The sequence below is a fragment of the Giraffa tippelskirchi genome, chromosome 6 (genome assembly GCF_054371585.1).
Source record: "Giraffa tippelskirchi isolate mGirTip1 chromosome 6, T2T-mGirTip1v1.2.pri, whole genome shotgun sequence".
NCBI lineage: Eukaryota > Metazoa > Chordata > Mammalia > Artiodactyla > Giraffidae > Giraffa > Giraffa tippelskirchi.
Genome location: NC_137280.1, coordinates 138479631 through 138497379, shown reverse-complemented (window position 1 = coordinate 138497379; position 17749 = coordinate 138479631). Strand labels below are relative to the sequence as shown.

The following is a 17749-nucleotide window of genomic DNA, read 5'->3' as shown; positions in this document are numbered from 1 at the left end:
CAGACAGACAGGAAGTTGAAGACGGCAGTTCCCATGTCCACATACATGGAATTCTGGTCCCCAGGCTCTCAGATGCCCATCACTATGCCTCAACCCCAGGTGCCCAGGTTTGAGTGTGCTCACCCAGCAGGGCTGAAGATTTGCCCAGCCCTCCTTGCAGCAGCACTGAGGTCAGAACTCCAGCCACCCCCACCCCCACAACCTGCTATGGCCTCCCCTCCCCAACTCTCTTCCTGCACTTCTCTCATCTCGAAACACATTACTACTACCACTCACTACAGAAGCTTACCAGAAGCCAACTGGCCACCATACACATCCACTCTGTAAAATGCCTACAACTACCAGTTTTGACTGTTTCTAGGCAGCAGTGAGTTTTTAAAAGACCTATCATCTTTTCTCCATATTCCACACTCAAAAGCAAGTTCCTCAAAAGGCCTTTAAACTTTAATACATGCCTAAATGTTTAAGAATAGAAATGACAATCCAACCTTATTCTTAACAAAAGTGTCTAGCCAACCTCTGAAATTAAACGCGGATGATCAAAGAAGCAGGATGATCACCTCTCACATGGCCAGTTTACAGTGTTTATACACTTCTTCTCATTCTTAATGCCCCCCACCAAGCAGTGTCAATCATCACCCCCTTTTATTAGATGAGGGTGCTGAGGTTCTGAGCCCAAGGTCACAGGCTTGTCAGCTTTCCTCTGCCTCACGTCACAGGCACTCTAGGCCCCCACCACCACTATGCCCAAGGCTTACCTTGATCTGGGAATACTCGGGTTCGAACTTCTCAGTCCACAGGTCCTGCTCATAGTAGAAGAGCCCATCATTAATGACCTTGGCCAGCTCAGCACTCATCTTGGCACGCGAGGTGTGGTTGCCAGTGCGGTCGCCCCCCGGGTGCCGGCGCATGTAAGGTGGTGTCTGAGTGACAATGAGGATTTTGTTGACATCCCGGTCATCAATCTCATAGTCAGAGTCCTCATCAGACCAGGCAGTAAAGGTGTTCTTCCGCCCATCCATCTGCTCCATTTCCTCGTCAAACAGGAAATCCAGTTCCTCTTGCTCATCTTGATCCTTGGACATCAGCTGCTGAGAGGGCAGATGCTGAGGCAGAGTGGTCGAGTGAACCAACCTGGGCTCCTCCGACTTCTAAAATGGGGGGAGACCAAAGAGAGAGAGAATCACCAGGAAGTCCTTAGACCAGGCTGTCACTGTCCCCTGAGAGAAGCCCTGACCCCTCAACACGGGACTGTTACATCTGCAGCCCTGATAATGACACCAAGTCACAGCTGTCAGCACTGGAGTCACTCACGAAAAAAGGATGTCCCATAGGACTCTGGGTTTCTCCACTCACAGTTCACATCACATCATTCACAAACACTGAGACAAGTTCCCTGTACGTACGAACTGCACTCTCATTTACCTAAATATATATCCCTCCACAGCACCTGGCCTCCCAGTGGGTACATGAAGTTCAATAGGCTGATTCATCCATTTCCCCATCCCCAACTCCTCCCAACAAGCTGGAAGCTTCGTCAGGCAAGAACCACAGCTGCCTTGCCTTCCATCGTACCCTCAGAACTTAGATTGGGACTGAACCACAGCCCATGTTCAACTGTTCAGTAAATGGATAAGAACCCACTGGTACCAGGCTGTGTGAACATGACCAGGTCCTTGAACTTATGGAGCTCACAGGTTAGTGGGAGAAAAAGTCAACCAACCAATCAACTGCAATGTGATCGTCAAGACTATAAATAGGCCTCGTGGGAGTACTTAGGGAGGAGCACTTAAGCAACTGGGGGTGGGACTGGGGACACTCATGGAAGGCTTCTGTGAAGAAGTGATTATGAAAGGACCTGTTTAAATAAGCCAGATGAAGGCAGGGACAAAGACTGTAAGAGGCAAAACAGACCAAAAACCAAAAACACGGCATGCCCCAAAGGCAAGGGAAAAAACAACACTCCTTTCAGCCAAAACAAAATATTTGTGAGTGTTGATAGGCTGAATTTATCTGCAAGTATTTGGAGGTAAAACATCTGTTTACCTCACAGAACATATTTAAACATTAATTCCCTGCTGTGCCAAAAAAAGCTTTCTGTATAAATCTTAAACTATTCTCTTTTGCAAGGGTCAGGGTAGGCCAGGTAGAAGTGGAGGGCTCTAATTCTGGAATGGGGGCTAAGTGTGGCTTTGGAAAGGCGTTTCCAAAGCCTTTGCAGTCTTCAGCACTGAACTGAACCTTGTCAGGTCCTTGTCCACTTACTACCTTCTCCTCACAATTCTAGCCTATCTGACACTTCTTGAACAACCAGAACAGACAGGGAAGTTGGGGGTGAGGGGGCAGGAAGGAAATGAGGGAGTCGATCACAGTGGTACAGTGGAAAAGGGGGCACAGAATTCCATAGACCCAAAGGTCATCTATCAGGTCTCCTCTCAAGGCCTAGACCAAGGTATCCAAAGAAGGGATGGCAGTGGGCAGGTGAATGGAGTAGAAATTTGCTCCTCAAATTTTAGTTTGAGATTGAAACACTTCTCTAACAGAGGACTATGTGTGAGCTACTCATATATTAGTCTACTATTTCTAGAGCAATCTAACCCCTCCTTTCTTTCAACCTAAGATAGAGAAAGTGAGGCCTTCAGATATTAAAGAAGTTTTCCAAGGTCACCAGCCAGCAGTAACAGAAGACCTGTGTTCCAGTCTAGACTCTAACTCTCCAGACCATGGGTCTGCTCCTTCTCCCTTCCCTTTTCAAAGGATTTGATGGAGTTACCTATGAGACAGTGAGGACAAACTCAGGGGGAATGCGCTAAATAATGCAGCCACAAGGACTCAGATGAGGCAAAAACAACAGCCAAGGGACTGCCCTGGTGGCCCAGTGGCTAAGACTGTGTTTCCACTGCAGGGGGTGTGAGTCTCATCCCTGGTCAGAGTGGCCAAATAAGCCCTCAAACAAACCCCAAAAAATCAAACAAAAAAACCCAGCCAAGCATTAAGAAACACTTAATTTTCAATGAGACTGCTGCCAGAGGCTGTATGATCTCCTCCCGTGAAAATGCCACTCAGAAACTACAGAGCTAGGGCTGTCCTGAGGGGTGATCCACTGAAAATGGAAACAGGCCATATCAGCTTTCCTGCACTCACTGGTGACCTGTGGCTTACATCACAACCCTGAACCAACTGGCCTGACTGCTACCCCCTTAGAACACAGAGCTCTGTGCCTATGTGATACCCGTTCCGCACTCTCCAGCCCAAGCCCCTAGAATCCAGGATAGGGGACAGGCCTCACCCACCTTGGGTCGTGCTGGAGAGGGCCGAGGCCGTTTCTTCACTTCAATCCAGTTCTCAGAATCCAGGTCAGGGAGGCTGGCGGACAGGCCCTTGGGCAGCGTCTTTAGGTTGCTGACCTCTTCTGTTTTGGTTGGCACTGGGGTGACCGCACGGGGAGAGCCAGGCGCTGACTCTGAAGGGTGGAAAGAGGAGGCCCTCATCCCTCCAGCCCTCCTCCTGATGCCAGCCCCGAGCAGGACTGCTGGCCGGAAGACAAGGGCAACAGGAAAGCATCCACATGCCAGCAGGGTACCTACCTGTCTCTTTCTGGTAGTGCTGGCGGGGCACAAACTCTGGGCAGTTGAGAAGCTGGGAGAAATCCGTTTGGGAATAATCCACTATCGGGGGACCAGGAAGAGGCCATTTCTCTGGCTCCTCCCTCCTGCGTACTTTTTCCTCAACGATCTCCACCACTTTGCTGTCCTTTAGGGCCTGCAGGGGAGGAGGAGGGAGAAGATGCAGAGGGAAGACGTAGACAGACCGAGATCTTGGAAACTAGGGCATGACTGAGCCCCATGAGCTCAGTGCAAACTCCAGAGTTGGCAGGAGTATAAGAAAACTGGCCCCATCTTCCACAACCAGCAGACAAGTGAGATGTTCTAACTTGTAAGAGGTACCAACATGCAAAACACACTTGCCCTTTGACCCTGCCATTCTACTTCCAGGAATCAATCCCGGGGAAATACTTGTACCAACAGGTGACAACATGTATAAGATATGGATAAAAGGCCATTCACAGCGACACTGCCTGTAAAAGGAAAAAACGGAACTACCTAAACTTGCCACTACATAGGTAATTTAAACCAATTATGGCACATCCATTCAACCCAACACTACTCAGGCTTAAAAATCAGCTTCAAATGTGTTGAGGTGGTTAACAATCACAAAAACCAGGTCTAGGTCAATGAGTTTAGTATCCCACTGGTGCTGGAATTCTTAAGTAAAAACATGCAAATGCACACAAATTTTTCTAGGATTCACAGGTAAAGGGCTACAGGTATCTATGTCTGGGGAAAAGGGATGAAGTAATGGAGAGTAGAGAAGAGTTTTTAAAATCTTTTAAATGGAAAAGAGAAACATTTCAACATGTGACAACATACTCTTGTTGGTGAGGCTGGGGAAAGAGGCATTCTCATACACTACTGGTGAGATTGCAGAAAGCATACCCACTAGAAAGGGAATCAGGTAACAGCTAGCAAAATTATACATGCATTTGCCCTTCATTTGCCCTTCAGTTCAACCATCCCACTCCTACACCAAAGACACACTGGCTAAAACATGAAGAGATATATATACACACAACTGTAAATAAGAACGAGGAGTGTCTTTCTATTACCACTACCAAGTGGTCAGCTCCCAGATACATTAAGTGAAAGCAAAAAATGGTGAAGAAATACATGTGCCATGTTACCATTCATCTAAGAAAGGGTAAGTATATAATACACAGAGAGGCATTTACTTATTTTTTTTTTAATGGAAGGATTCAAAAAAGTTTGTTTATAGTAAAAGGGAAAAAAGGATTAAGAAAATTTTTTTTTAAGTTGGACTTTCAACATACCATTTGCCTTTGGAACCACATAAATATTTTATATAAATGTAAAAGAAGTAAGAAATTAGGGGTAAGAAAGCATTCCTGAAAATGTGAGAGCAAAGCAAAATTACTAAAACTAGTATGTACACAACCACACAAAAATTATTTCAACTTAAGAAAATAGTCACTGACCATATAAATGGGGAAAAAAAATTTTTAGGAGTAGGAGAGGTACTGTAAGCATAATGTGTAGAGTAAAACAAATGAATAGTTATGTTGATGTTATTTGGAATCAGGATTTTTGGCATGGGAGAAAGTAATAGTTACAAACATAAAAGATCCTTGAGTTAAGTAAAGACACTGTAGAAATATTAACAGAAAATATCAGTGTAATCTCATGATGTATTAAAAAACGACAACCAATCGTAGCAATCAATACCCTACAACTCAGGCTGTGATATCTAAGTATCAGAATTACCATTTCCCCAAAATAAAGGACCTAGAGTGTCTTTAAAAAAAAAAAAGGCCATTCCAGATCTGGGGCACCAAAAATATAAGATGAACCAGGGTCCCATTGGCAACGATTTGATTTAGCATAATAACTACAATAAATGAAACAAAATGCTTTAATCTACTAGTCTGTAATGATACTGAAACAAAAATAAACAAAAAAACAAACTGAAACCTTACCAGTTACCTTTGAAGGTTATTAGGGATCAGCTAATTCTAATTCTAAATCAGCTAATTCTGAGAACTGGTTAACAAAGGAAAAGATCAAGCACTTAACTGCCCTTCTTGTACAAACTACATGCTTCTTGGTAACCAAATAGCTGATAAGGCAAAATACCTCCTTAAAGAGTTATTCCAGCAAACAAATACAGACAGACAGATAGAACATAAACATTTTATAGTTTCTAATGAAGTAACAGGTAATGACTTACAGCTTATATAACAAAAAAGAGAACCAGGTGAAGCATTAAGTGCCATCTGAGAGAATATATCACTATCTATAAAGTATTCTTGACAAGGAGGGAGAAAGGAAAAAAAAACCTGAATCTGATCAGGCCGCTCAATCACTAATTTACTAAAAATCTGGAGTACGGAACATGTAAAATGGTACCACTGTGTCCTACGGAAAATTCTACAAGCTGTATAATCTAGCATTCCAACAAAAAACTGCAAACGAAGAGCAAGAGGAAGAGACATCATAAGACAATGTATTGATCTTATCTGGATCCTGATTCACAAACTACTGAAAGAAAACTTCTGAAACGGGGGGTGAATTGGCAACTGAACAAATATTTGGTGATATTAAAGAATCGTTAATATTTTTACATGCAATAATGATATAGTGAGTACTTTTCTTTAACAGGCCTTTATCTTTTAGAGACAGAATAACTGAAACATGGATTAAATGTCAAATTATTGGAGATTTTCTTCAAAGTAATCTGGGAAAGGAAACAGATGAGGAGATAGATGGCGTAAGACTGGCCATGAACTGATAAGTGCTGAGACTGGGTAACGGGCTCCTTACACCACTGCACTGACTTTTGTAAATTTTCCACGTCTGATGTCTTCCATGATAAAGGGGTGAGGGAGAGAGAGGGAGGAAGGCGAGATAAAGAAGGGAAGGAAAGGAGGAGAGGGAGGGAGAGAGGAAGGCGAGATAAAGAAGGGAAGGGAAGGAGGAGAGGGAGGGAGAGAGGCTGGCTAAGCCTTGGAACGTTAGCACAAGTAATGAGATGAGTACTCTTCTGGGGTTCTTGGGCTTAACCCAAACTCCAGCTCCTTAAGTAAGGATCTTTCTTTCCTCTCCACCCCAGCCCCAGGGAGGGAGACATACCGCAAAGATGAGTGAAATGTCAGTGGTAAGGGCCTGCACTCGGTGGAAGGACGCAATAAGTGTCATGGGAAGGAAACCGTCAGCATCCATTTTTCGTCGCAGGAAGAAGTCTCGCTCTAAATTGTCCACGCTGAAGTAGTATTCACTAGGTGGAGGGGAGAAGTGTGATTGCTCCATCATGTGTGAATATGCCTTCTTTGTTCTGTACATTCCAGGAACCTCACACAGCCTCGGACCAACCCTGTCCCTCTATTTACAATCTTAAAGGCTGGAAAGAGATAATGTTATTCTCTCATGGCTCCCTAACCTTGGGTCAAACTGTCTCCCTCTACCCTTCAGCCTCTTGGTACACCTGACAAGCTCCTCATCCTTTAAAACCCAGTCCCAATACTGTTGGTCACTTTCTCTTCTGCTCCTAAACTGCTTATCACACTCTACTGCAATGATCTCTTTCCTTGTATGGCTCCCCCCACTGGACTGAGAGACAGTCCATTAGAGAGGTTAGGAGTTAAGGTTTTGCAAGTCAGACAGAAATACAGACTGAAATCTGTGCCTTGTCACTTACTAGCTGGGGAAGTTACTGGGCCCGTTTGCTTATCAATAAAAAGGGGATAAAACCCAGCTCATAAAAATTAAATAGGTAACTCCAGAACTAAGTAAGAGAATGCCTATAAAGCTGAGCACTGGACCTCATCAATGAGGACTCAGTAAGTGTCTATTAGCATTCTGACAATGCTGCCATTACAAACAGAGGCCCAAAGGGAACAGAATCTAGACATTTTCTTTCCTTTTAAAAACATTAACTGATTAATTTTTAAAACAGAAGTACAGTTCTCTCAAGTTATCTTTTTCACCTCCAGCCAGAGGCAGCAACCACTGTGATCCCCAGAAGGGCCTGCACAGCCCTACTCCGTCCTCGGGACACCCCCAACCCCACCCATGTCTCCAGAAGGAAGACACCTGTCCACTCACATCTGGCGTTTGATGTAGTCTTTAAGCAACTCCTGGTCCACGCTGTAAAGCTCAGTGCTGCTGACATTGTCAAAATAGTAGGTGATGTTGTTCATGTACTTGGGGGTGCGAGGCCCCTCCGCACCATCAAACTTTCGGTAGCCAAACTGGTAGTCAAAATGGGCTATGGGAGGAACGAGCACCATGAGGGAGAGGAGATTCCCGCCCACCGCCCCCGCTGAACTCCCTCAGACATCCCGGAGCCCAAAGGGGCCTCACGTACTTCGAGTGCCACCCCGTCCGCGTCCCCGTCCGCGACCACGCCCCCGTCCACGGCCACGGAAGGAAGCCCGCGCCCCACCAGCCCCATCACTCTTCACACTCGATGTCTCATCCTGGTCATGCCAGGCAGGCTCCGATTTGGTCTCTGGTTGCCAGGCTGGAGTGGGGGGGGCCACGGGCACGTAGGTGACAGGCTCAGACCCTATGGGGAGAGGGGGCATCAGGTCAAGCCTGAGGGTGACCTCCAGGCCCAGGCCCTCCTAGTGGGAGCACGTACCTTTGATCTCCCCGCGGTTGGTGGGGGTGTGTCGTGGCTCTGGAGGACGAGCAGGGCGTGAGACCAGCTTCTCTCTGGGCGCTTCAGGCTTCATGTCTATTTGCAACGGAACCCACTTGTGTTTGTTCCCTGGAGGACAGCGTGGGCACGAGAAAGGCTTGAAGGAGAGGCCCCTCCTGCCCACCTCTATCCCCAGTCCTCTGTCCCTGGCAGGGCTTTCATTGCCCCCCAGTCACCTCGGGCAAACGCCTTTCCCCCACTGGACTTCATTTTCATCTCTGAAATAAGAAGGCGGTGGACTTCAGTGTGATGGACACTCTTGGTTGACCCCCAAGACTGATTTCTCCAGGGCACACCCTCTACAGCCAGACACATGGCAGCCTGGAATCAAGACCACACCTCCAGGCTCCCCTAGATACATGCCGAGGAGAGCTGAGTGGAAGCAGTCAATTCTAGGGTGTGTCCCTAAAAGGAAGGGAGCTATTCTCCCCTCTCCCCATCCTGCTAAGTACAGTGAGTCAGCTAGGATGAGAAGGGCCAACACACAGCAAGACAAAGGAATCAAAGAGTTGCCATTCTAGGCCTGACCTACTTCTACCCAGCTCTCAAGTGAAAGAAACAATCTTCCATATTGGTTAAACCCCTGTTCCTCTAGATACGTACGACAGCAGCCAAACCTGTATCCTAGTCATTTCAGCCAGAGCAATGGGATCTCCTGTATTTAAATGAAATCTAACACAGGCAGCAATACATCGACAGACGCAAAGAACACACTGAGGGAGGGACCCCCTGTCTTCTGCACTGCTTGAGCCCCAGTACTGAGGACAAGGCTTTCCAAATGCTGGTTACAGCAAAAGAACTGATGGACAGATAGTTGGAAGGAAGCTTGCCAGCCCAGCAGCCTACACCCGTCAGACTCTCAAGCACTTTTGGGGGGCTCCTGAAATTGCTCCAGCAGCCCTTGAGTTCTCACATTTCCTGATTCTGCCTACCTTCTCCCAAGTCCTGCTCCAAGTCACTCACCTTTCTTCTTCTGTCCCCCTCGCTGGCAGTCCTCGTCCCCATTCTTCTCCTCCCCCGATTCATCCGATTTGGTTTTCGGGCTCTCCTTACTATCGCTCCCCTCTCCTTTCTCCTGTTCCTTCATGTCCTTTTTGGGTGGTAGCTTGCGGGCAGGCTGAGATTTGTGGGCCTGTGGCTGCAGCAGGAAGCAGAGGAACAGGGAGGTAACGTGCATCTGAAAGCCACTCAGGATGGGAAAGAAGGGAGCCCCCTGTCACTGGAGCACATGATGCAGCCTGGGGTGGATGTATCCTATAGTCCTGCTTTCACACCTGACATGCCTTTGCTGGGAAGAGTGGTCAAACAGGTGAGAGGCAGAGGATAACCTGCTTCTCCAGGTCCCTTAAGTCGAAATGAGAGAGACAACCCCTCAACATGGGCTGTGGCCTGCAAAGGCCAGCTGTTTACTCCCTACAATAGGACCATATAGTTTCAATCACCTGTGGGATGAAGGAGACACAGGCCTCTGGTCTGCCCACACCAATCCTGTCTGTGAACAAAGCCCAGTGGCCCGAGCCAATGAGGGATCTTGCCGTTAGCCCAGAAAAAAGATGCTGGGGAGGAAAGGACTGACCAGGGGTCCACCTTCTGCTGAAGCTTAGGAAAGCTATGTAAGCTTCCCCATAGCCTGTGGTCTGGAGGTGGGTACTTGCCCTAATGACCATTCTGCTGCACTCACAGGCAATCCAAGTGGAGAACACAGGTTTTAGAACACGACACATGTGACTTTCAATCCCTGCCTGGCCATCAAGGACTAGTGATTAACCTCCCCTCCCGGCCTCAGTGGCCTCATCTGTAAAATGGGAATTACCAAAGGGCCTATCTAGGAGTCACTGAGGATTAGGTGAAATGATGGATAAACAGCACTTGGCAGTCTCTGTCACACAGCAAGGGCTCAAAGGATGATTCTTAGCTATTTCAAGGTTGCCCATATTTTCTAACCACTCCTTTTAAAAAACAGAAAATTAACACCCGAGGCTCTGAAAGCTTGAGGCCAAATGTGAACATGTAGACGGAGTTCAAACCTGCCCATCCCTCCCCACAGACTCACCTGCACACTTTTGTGGGCTATCTCTCCAGGTGTTGGCCAGTTGATTGCATCTCCAAAGTCACCAACCTGCAAGGCACATTCTGTGAGGGTTCCAGGGTAACCCTGCCTCCACCATGCAGGCCCTCATCCAAAATATATCTCCACCAAGAGATCATAAGCGAAAACCAGTCTGTCCACAAGGACCATCCACAACAAAGACCCAGAAAAAGTGCCTCTGCTATTCAGAGAGAACCCAGAAATCCCCTGCAGCCCAGCAGCACTCACTACAACAGAAAAGAGGCTACCACCTCCATCCAGGAAGCCCATCCCCACCCCTGGGTTGCCAACTCATATTTCTTACCTTGCCACCTTTGCGCTGTTTAGGAACTGCTGCCCTCACCACCTTGGCCGGGGCAGAATGTTCTGTGGAAGCAAGAAAGGAGAGGTGGTTATACAGCGCCTGTCAGAGAGGGCCTCGACCAGCTCCTCACCCTCATCACTGCCCCATGCCACCAAGCAACCTGCAGGTTCCCACAGACGGAAGACGTGGTGGACAGAAGAAGGACACACGCTCAAACTCCACTTTCTGAAGAAATCGTGGAAAGTGAGATCATGGAAGAAGCAGGCAGCCAAAACCCCAGGAATTCAACACTGGTCTCTCACAGCTCTTACCCTCTTGTGTAAGGGGGACTGAGGCCTGGAGACTCTAGGTCCATGGCAGGATTTGCTCTAAAATTCAGGGCTCCTGAATCACAGCAGACCCCATAAAGGAATCTGAAAAGTCTCTCTCTGGCTCAAACTCTAGAAGTCTTTGTGTGAGTAGACTTAGGAAGGCAAGACAAAAACCCTAAGTGGGCAATCAAGAAGTCCAAGACCTCTTCTAAGGCCTGTGCATCAGAGCCAGCTCTGTCCTTGATTTGTGGTCACTGACGGGAAGATGTGCCTGCCTTCCAAGTTTTCAGAGGAAGTGAGACCATCACCCCCCACATTTGACTCAATGGTTCCAGCTTTAGGAATCTATCCTAATGTTACAAATTAGACAAGTGTTTAGGCTTATGTGCAAAGATGTTGAAAGAGCTATTTATAATTTCAAAAAAACTGAAAATAATGTCTAACAGTAGGGAACTGGCTAAATAAAAGTTGAGCAACTTCGAGTGTTCTTAAAATAATAATGATCTCTACTGATATGAAAAGATAAACACAGTAAATGAAAAAAATTATAATCCTATTTTTGTAAAATAAGTTGAAAAGGTATACATACAAATACACATAGTAGGAACTCTGGAAAGACATATAACCAAATATTACCAGGACTTAAGTAGTATGTTTACAGTGACTTAATTTTGTTTGGGATTTTCCAATAGTTTCAACCAGGGCAGAGAGGAGCTTTCTATTCTCATTACTTTTAATTTTTATTTTTTGGCTGTACTGCGCATCCTGCAGGGTCATAGCTCCCTGACCAGGAATCGCACCTGCAGCCCCTGCAATAGAAGTGCAGAGTCTTAACCACTGGCCAGCCAGGAAAGTCCAGGGGCTTTTTAAAAAGGGGAAAAAAAAAATTTTTTTTTAAGGAAGTGGCTCCAGTAAGTCTGGTCCTTTCTACACCTACACTTGTTTTTCCAAGTTGGTTTGGAAGACCAGGAGTTTCTGAACCCTTCCTTCCCGGAGACCCACAGGACAAGAGACAACCTGGGGCTCCGCTCATCCATGCCTTTGCCTCCACTGTTGGCCAGCCACGCAGGACAAGAGCAGAGAAATTTGTCCAGCTGGTCTCAAAAGGAAATGCTCCACTTCTTGATCAGACGCATGTTCCCTTAATGAGAAGGGAGCCCTTGCATGATTCCTAATGGTGAGGCCACTGAATTCTTGGCTTCCACCCCATACTGGAGCCACTGCCTCAAGACACTCCACATGCCAAAGGAGAGCTGGGGCTCTATAACCCAACGCACAGCATTCCCCATTCCCAGTACTGGGCAGTGGAGAACCAGAAAATCTCTTTCAGTTCCAAGAGTATGGAGCCCGTAGGCCCAGGGATCTCCTTACTCCACACTGATTCTCTTGCTAACTCCAGTTTGGCCCAGCACAGCCTAATACCACGCAGCTCCCTGACTAGGACCAGCAGAGGTAGCTGTTAGAAGATCAATTCCCTCGATTACACATGAACTATGACAGTAATCACTTCTCCAGGGACCCAGCCTTTAGACCCCAAAAACACTCCCTGCCTACTACCAGGACAAGAGCAGGCCAAAAGGCCGGCACCATCAACGTCATCATCAAGAAGGTGGAATGGGAAATCAGATTCAGAGGGCAAAGTGCTCTTGAAGACTACCTGAAAAGGTTTAAGGCCAAGTTCTGTCAGGTCTTTGTCTTATTTCCTCTAAAAAAAACTCTTTCAAAACTGGAAAGAATCAGATCCTGTAATCACCCTGTCTAACATCTTGTTCAAGATCACAAATGGTAAAGTACTGCTAAAAGTTCAGGCTCTCCTTAATGGGAGTGCCCTGCTACCACTAAAAGATCCCACTGATTCCCTACTCTCCGACCAATCCCAAGCTAACCAGGGGAATGTGGCTTCTCTGGGCACACCCAGGAAAACCAATCAAGTCAGCCCTTCGTCAAGTTTGCTGAGAAGGCCCCATCCCTCGTTAGCCTCCCTCTATACCAAGGACCCTCAGTACCCTGGTCCTGCTCTCAGGTAGGGCCTCGGGCTGCCTCTGCTCTAAGGAAGAATAAAATTCCTCAGAGAGAGAAGTACTTTAGGGAGAGAGAACCACTGCTACCTTTAAGCAAAATCTCTAGCTCTGTTAAAATCCCACAGGGCCTAGGGAAACCCAGAAAGGCTCAGAAAAGCCACTGTCAGGCCCTGGGGGCAGGCTGGTAAAAAGACTAGGCTTTCTGACTTCAATCACACATCCTTTTCTGGGTCCCCTCCCAACTATCCACCTTCACCAGGCGCATGCGTGTGCGTACAAACATGGGCACACACAGTACAGCTCCACAATATACAGGGCCTAGCATCTAAAATGGCTCCCAATGAAAACCAATCTTTTGTGCAAGAGGCCAGTCCTTATGTCCAGCACCACTGCCAGCCACCACTGACCCAAGTCCAGCTCGGGACACACTACATTCACCACCTCACATGTGCCCAAGAAAACAGTTGTAGGACATGAGAGCAGCAAAAAGGCCCGTGGTTCTGATTCCTTCCATTCAGATAGGCAACTGAGGCCCCCAAAGGGTAATAAGGGGCTTCCCTAGGGAAGAGCTGAGATGGACACTAGAAGCCTCAGCTCCCTCTGTCTGTCCAGTGCTCCTTCCAGCTCACCAGAGATTCCACATGTCCACTGGTGGGAAAATGGGCCAAAAAGCCTTCCTGGTGCAAACTCAGAGCACCATCCTGCCACCTCCTAGTGACGAGTCACTGATGTCAGGGAGAGGTTCCCAGGCAGAGGTGTGGTGAGGTGGGCCGAGGTGAGCACAGCACTCAGGGGGAGGAGGATGGCAGGCAGCGGCTCTGTGAGTGTCTCCCTTCTCCATCAAGGCAAGCAGGGGCTAGCCGGGATACCGAAGAGGCGAAATGGAGTCTGCTAGGAGCCAGTACTGAATGTTGTTCCGGGAGGGGTCAAGGGGCTTTCTACAAACACAAACTCAGTCGTGTATTAAATGAAGCACACCAGAATCTCTCTGTGCAGTTGAGGGGGGGGTGGGGGAGGGAACAGGGAGACCAGGAGATTTTTTGTGAAGCTCTATCTGATCAGCAAACTCACTATTTTCACTTAAGACTGTGAGTGGTGAAGAGAAGGGGAGCTAAACCAATACCTTCCTCTCCCGGAGCCTGGCTCTTCTTCCACACACTGCGCCCCCACCCCAAGGAGGGGCTGGCTCCAGGGCAGGTCTCCCCAGGAGAGAGGAAAGAAGGGGGGATTTGCCTCAGTCCCCAGGGAGGTTGTGGTATAAACCCCTGCCACACCAGAGGAAGGAAGAGCAGACGGAAGGCCTGAAGCTCCTTTCAGTTGAAGAAATTCAGCCACTCCACCTTTTTCTCAGCACAGAAGAGGAAGAGAGCCTGGCTTCAAGGTGTCTCTGTCAGCCTACAAACAGGATAAGCGCAAATACACCTGGTATAAACCCAAGTAAAAACACAAAGTATGGGTGACCCTTGAACAACACAGGGGTTAGGAGCACTCACCCCCAACACGGTTGAAAAATCCAACTGCACATCACGCAGTACTGCTTTTACATTGAGAATGCTATGCTATGCTATGCTAAGTCGCTTCACTCGTGTCCGACTCTGTGCGACCCCATAGACGGCAGCTCACCAGGCTCCGCCATCCCTAGGATTCTCCAGGCAAGAATACTGGAGTGGGTTGCCATTTCTTTCTCCAGTGCATGAAAGGGAAAAGTGAAAGTGAAAGTGAAGTCGTGTCCGACTCTTAGTGACCTCATGGACTGTAGCCTACCAGGCTCCTCCGTCCATGGGATTTTCCAGGCAAGAGTACTGGAGTGGGGTGCCATTGCCTTCCCCAACATTGAGAATAACCACATATTAATGGACCCACACAGTTCAAACCTGTATTGTTCGAAGGTCAAGTCCATTTAAAAAAAATTATTTTTCATTTGTCTACTTTTGGTTGCACTGGATCTTCACTGCTGTGGGTAGTGAGCAGGGACTACTCTCCAGTTGCACTGAAGCAGCTTCCCTTGTTGCAGAGCACAGGCTCTAGGGTGTGTGGGCTTCAGTAGTTGTGGCTCTCAGGCCCTAGAGCATGGACTCAATAGTTCTGGCTCACAGGCTCTGTTGCTCGGCCACCTGTGGGATCCTCCTGGATCAGGGATCAAACCCATGCCCCCTGCATTTAGCAGGCGGATTCTTATTCACTGCCCAACGAGGGAGGTCCCAACTGTATTTTCTACACTGCTTGCTTCCAGAAAGATCCTAAAGCTGCTGACCCTTTTCTTGGGGGCCGGGGTGGGGGGGAGCTACCTAGAAGGGCCAGATGTAGGTCTTAAAGAGCAAGGACTTGGTAAACTAGCAACAAACTAGGGAAGGATTTGGGGGGGGGGGAAGGTATGTGAATATGAGTCCAACTCATCAGGCTATAGAAAAAAGAACTGGTAAGAGGGGGACTTCCCTGGGATCCAGTGACTAAAACTCTGCACTCTTAATCCAAGGTTTGATCTCGGGTTCAATCCCTGGTCAGGGAACTAGATTCCCACTCTCCAAAGAAGATTGAAGTCTCTGAGTGCTGCAACTGTATCCGGTACAGCTAAATACATAAATAAAAACTGGTAACAGGAAGGGAAAAGCTGGAAATGAAACTGAGGGATGAGTGTAGGTGAAAAGTGAGATGGGGCTGGGCTAGATGGGAGAAGGCCTAAAGGATGGGGTTGGCCAGAAGGAGCTACTAGATTTCATGCCTTAGTGCCAAGAGAATAGGGGAAGGCCAAACATTTATTTTGGGGCTGGCATCATCTCCTGGAGATTAGCAAAGTATCTAAAAAGGCTGAATTTACCCTGAGTGTAAAGAACTTCTGCCTTGGGGAACAAGGTCATTTGTTAGGGGCTGCATTAGTGGTGTTTGTACCCATCTGCTGAACTATTCCTACGGCCATTAGGTCAACTTCTTGAAGAGACAACCAGATCCCAGGTGAACTACCCCAGCTCTGTGCTCTCATTGTACTGTGTTAGCTGCCTGGTTACTTATCTATTCTCAACCCCACTCCACCCGCCTTGACAGCAGGTACCAGCTGTTTTCATAGCAGTGATTCTGGCATCTAGCTCAGGAATTGGCAATACGGCTGAGCTTTGCTGTTCCAAGTGCTAGTTCCTGAGTCTATGGCCTCAATCCTCAGTCTTTCCCTGGAGCCTTCCCCCAGGCAGAGAAACAAGTGTCACAGTCACTGCTGGGTCCCAGCGGAACCTAGTCCAGACTCCAATACTCATCAATTGTATAATCTTGGAGACACTCCCTACCACCCATCCTCCCTGAGCCTCCCTCACCTTCCTCAACTGAACAGAGGATATTCCTATCTAGAGGGAGAGGGAAGAGAAGGTAAGATCGCAACCAATGAGACTTCTCATCAGAGCAGAATAGATGCTAGCACCAAGCTGTGGTCATAATAATGTTAACAGCGAGTACTTATGAGATGCCATGGACTGTTCTAACACTGAGTTAGTTCCTCTAACTGGTCTCATTTTACAAATGAGGAAACGAAGAAATATGGTGGAAAGGTTATTTACCAAGATCACAGCCTGCAAGCAATAGAACAGGATTTGAAGTCAAGCAATCTGACTCCAAATACTGTGCTTTCAACCACTAGCAGGAGGGTCCAATTTACCCCCTCATTGTGGTCAACAGGGCAGGCCCTCAAATCACCCTATACACTGGAGAAAACCAAGGCCCACTACAGGGAAATCTAAGGTCATGGAGCAAGGCAAGCGACATTCCTAGGATTGAACACTGGCAACTTGACAATCCCCTTCTTCCCCACCCAGAGAGAAGCAAGGGAAACTGTCCCCAAACACACCTATCAGGCACCCCCACAGGCCTGTGAGGGAAGAGGCTTTGCCTCTAGGCCCACCCCCCAGTTCCCCCATTCCTACCTCTGCCCCAATGAGGGTGGGGGGCAGGGACAGGAATCCAGCTGACATGGATTCTGCCCCTACAACTGCCTGAGCTGGAGCCCAGGACCCTCACTGTGGAAGGCAGAGAAACCATTAAGGGAGTGTGCAATGCCAACAGGAGTCTAGATTATATCACCCACCTGTGCCCGTCCCTCCCAGGCCAGCCTGGGGGCAGAGTCAGAAAAGTCTGGTGTATTCTCAGCTGTAGTCAGAAAAGTCTAGTGTATTCTCAGCTGTCATCCAGCCTGGGGGCACAGTGGGGTCATATAGGAGGAGTTTGGGGACCACTGACTTTTCATCCCATCCCCACTGATCCCAACACCAACCCCACCCCCGGCATGAACACTCATCTAAAGAGTTAAAAAAAAAAAAAAGCTTTGTTAACCATCCTCACCTTGTTCACTGATTCCTACTGTTGCCACCACTTTTCAGACAGCTCTCTCTGACCAGCTTCCCACCCTGATTTCCCCCAGACGTGCAGAAGAAACACAGGAGGGGGCTGGAGGGTGCTCTTATGGAAAGGAGTGAGAGGAGAGAGGAAACCTTCAGAAGTCCAGCTCATCGGGCTCCACTCAAAGCAAGCTCCTAAAGAGCCTGCGCCCCTTGGGCCTGGGAGGAGCGCAGGTGGCAGGCTCTGGTCACATGACGCTGCCTGGTCCGGCCCAGCCCGTCAACTATCTTTAGCTGGCAGTGACCCTTTAGCTGGCGGTGACCCTTTAGCCTGCAGTGACTCTCTCTGCCCAGACACAGTCTCTGCCACCCTGGGGTGGCTGTGGTCACACCCACTACCAGTCCCAGTCCCTGAAGTCCTGCCCCAAAGC

At 48.1% G+C, this 17749-nt stretch overlaps 1 protein-coding gene across 6 annotated transcripts in view; it reads right to left on the bottom strand.

Annotated features, from left to right (window-relative positions):
- The window catches only part of LARP1 (La ribonucleoprotein 1, translational regulator), a 57881-nt gene that overhangs the window by 11282 nt on the left and 28850 nt on the right, over positions 1 to 17749 (bottom strand). For 5 of the 6 annotated variants that reach the window (XM_081501854.1, XM_081501858.1, XM_081501853.1 and 2 more), the window contains 10 exons: positions 10668 to 10729; positions 10328 to 10393; positions 9238 to 9412; positions 8215 to 8343; positions 7939 to 8139; positions 7677 to 7839; positions 6705 to 6849; positions 3588 to 3762; positions 3294 to 3463; positions 759 to 1151 (listed from right to left, as the gene is read on the bottom strand). In XM_081501854.1, the coding sequence (XP_081357980.1) occupies positions 759 to 1151; positions 3294 to 3463; positions 3588 to 3762; positions 6705 to 6849; positions 7677 to 7839; positions 7939 to 8139; positions 8215 to 8343; positions 9238 to 9412; positions 10328 to 10393; positions 10668 to 10729 (1679 nt within the window). The remainder of the gene's footprint in view (positions 1 to 758; positions 1152 to 3293; positions 3464 to 3587; positions 3763 to 6704; positions 6850 to 7676; positions 7840 to 7938; positions 8140 to 8214; positions 8344 to 9237; positions 9413 to 10327; positions 10394 to 10667; positions 10730 to 17749) is intronic. The other variant, XM_081501855.1, reaches the window with a different exon arrangement.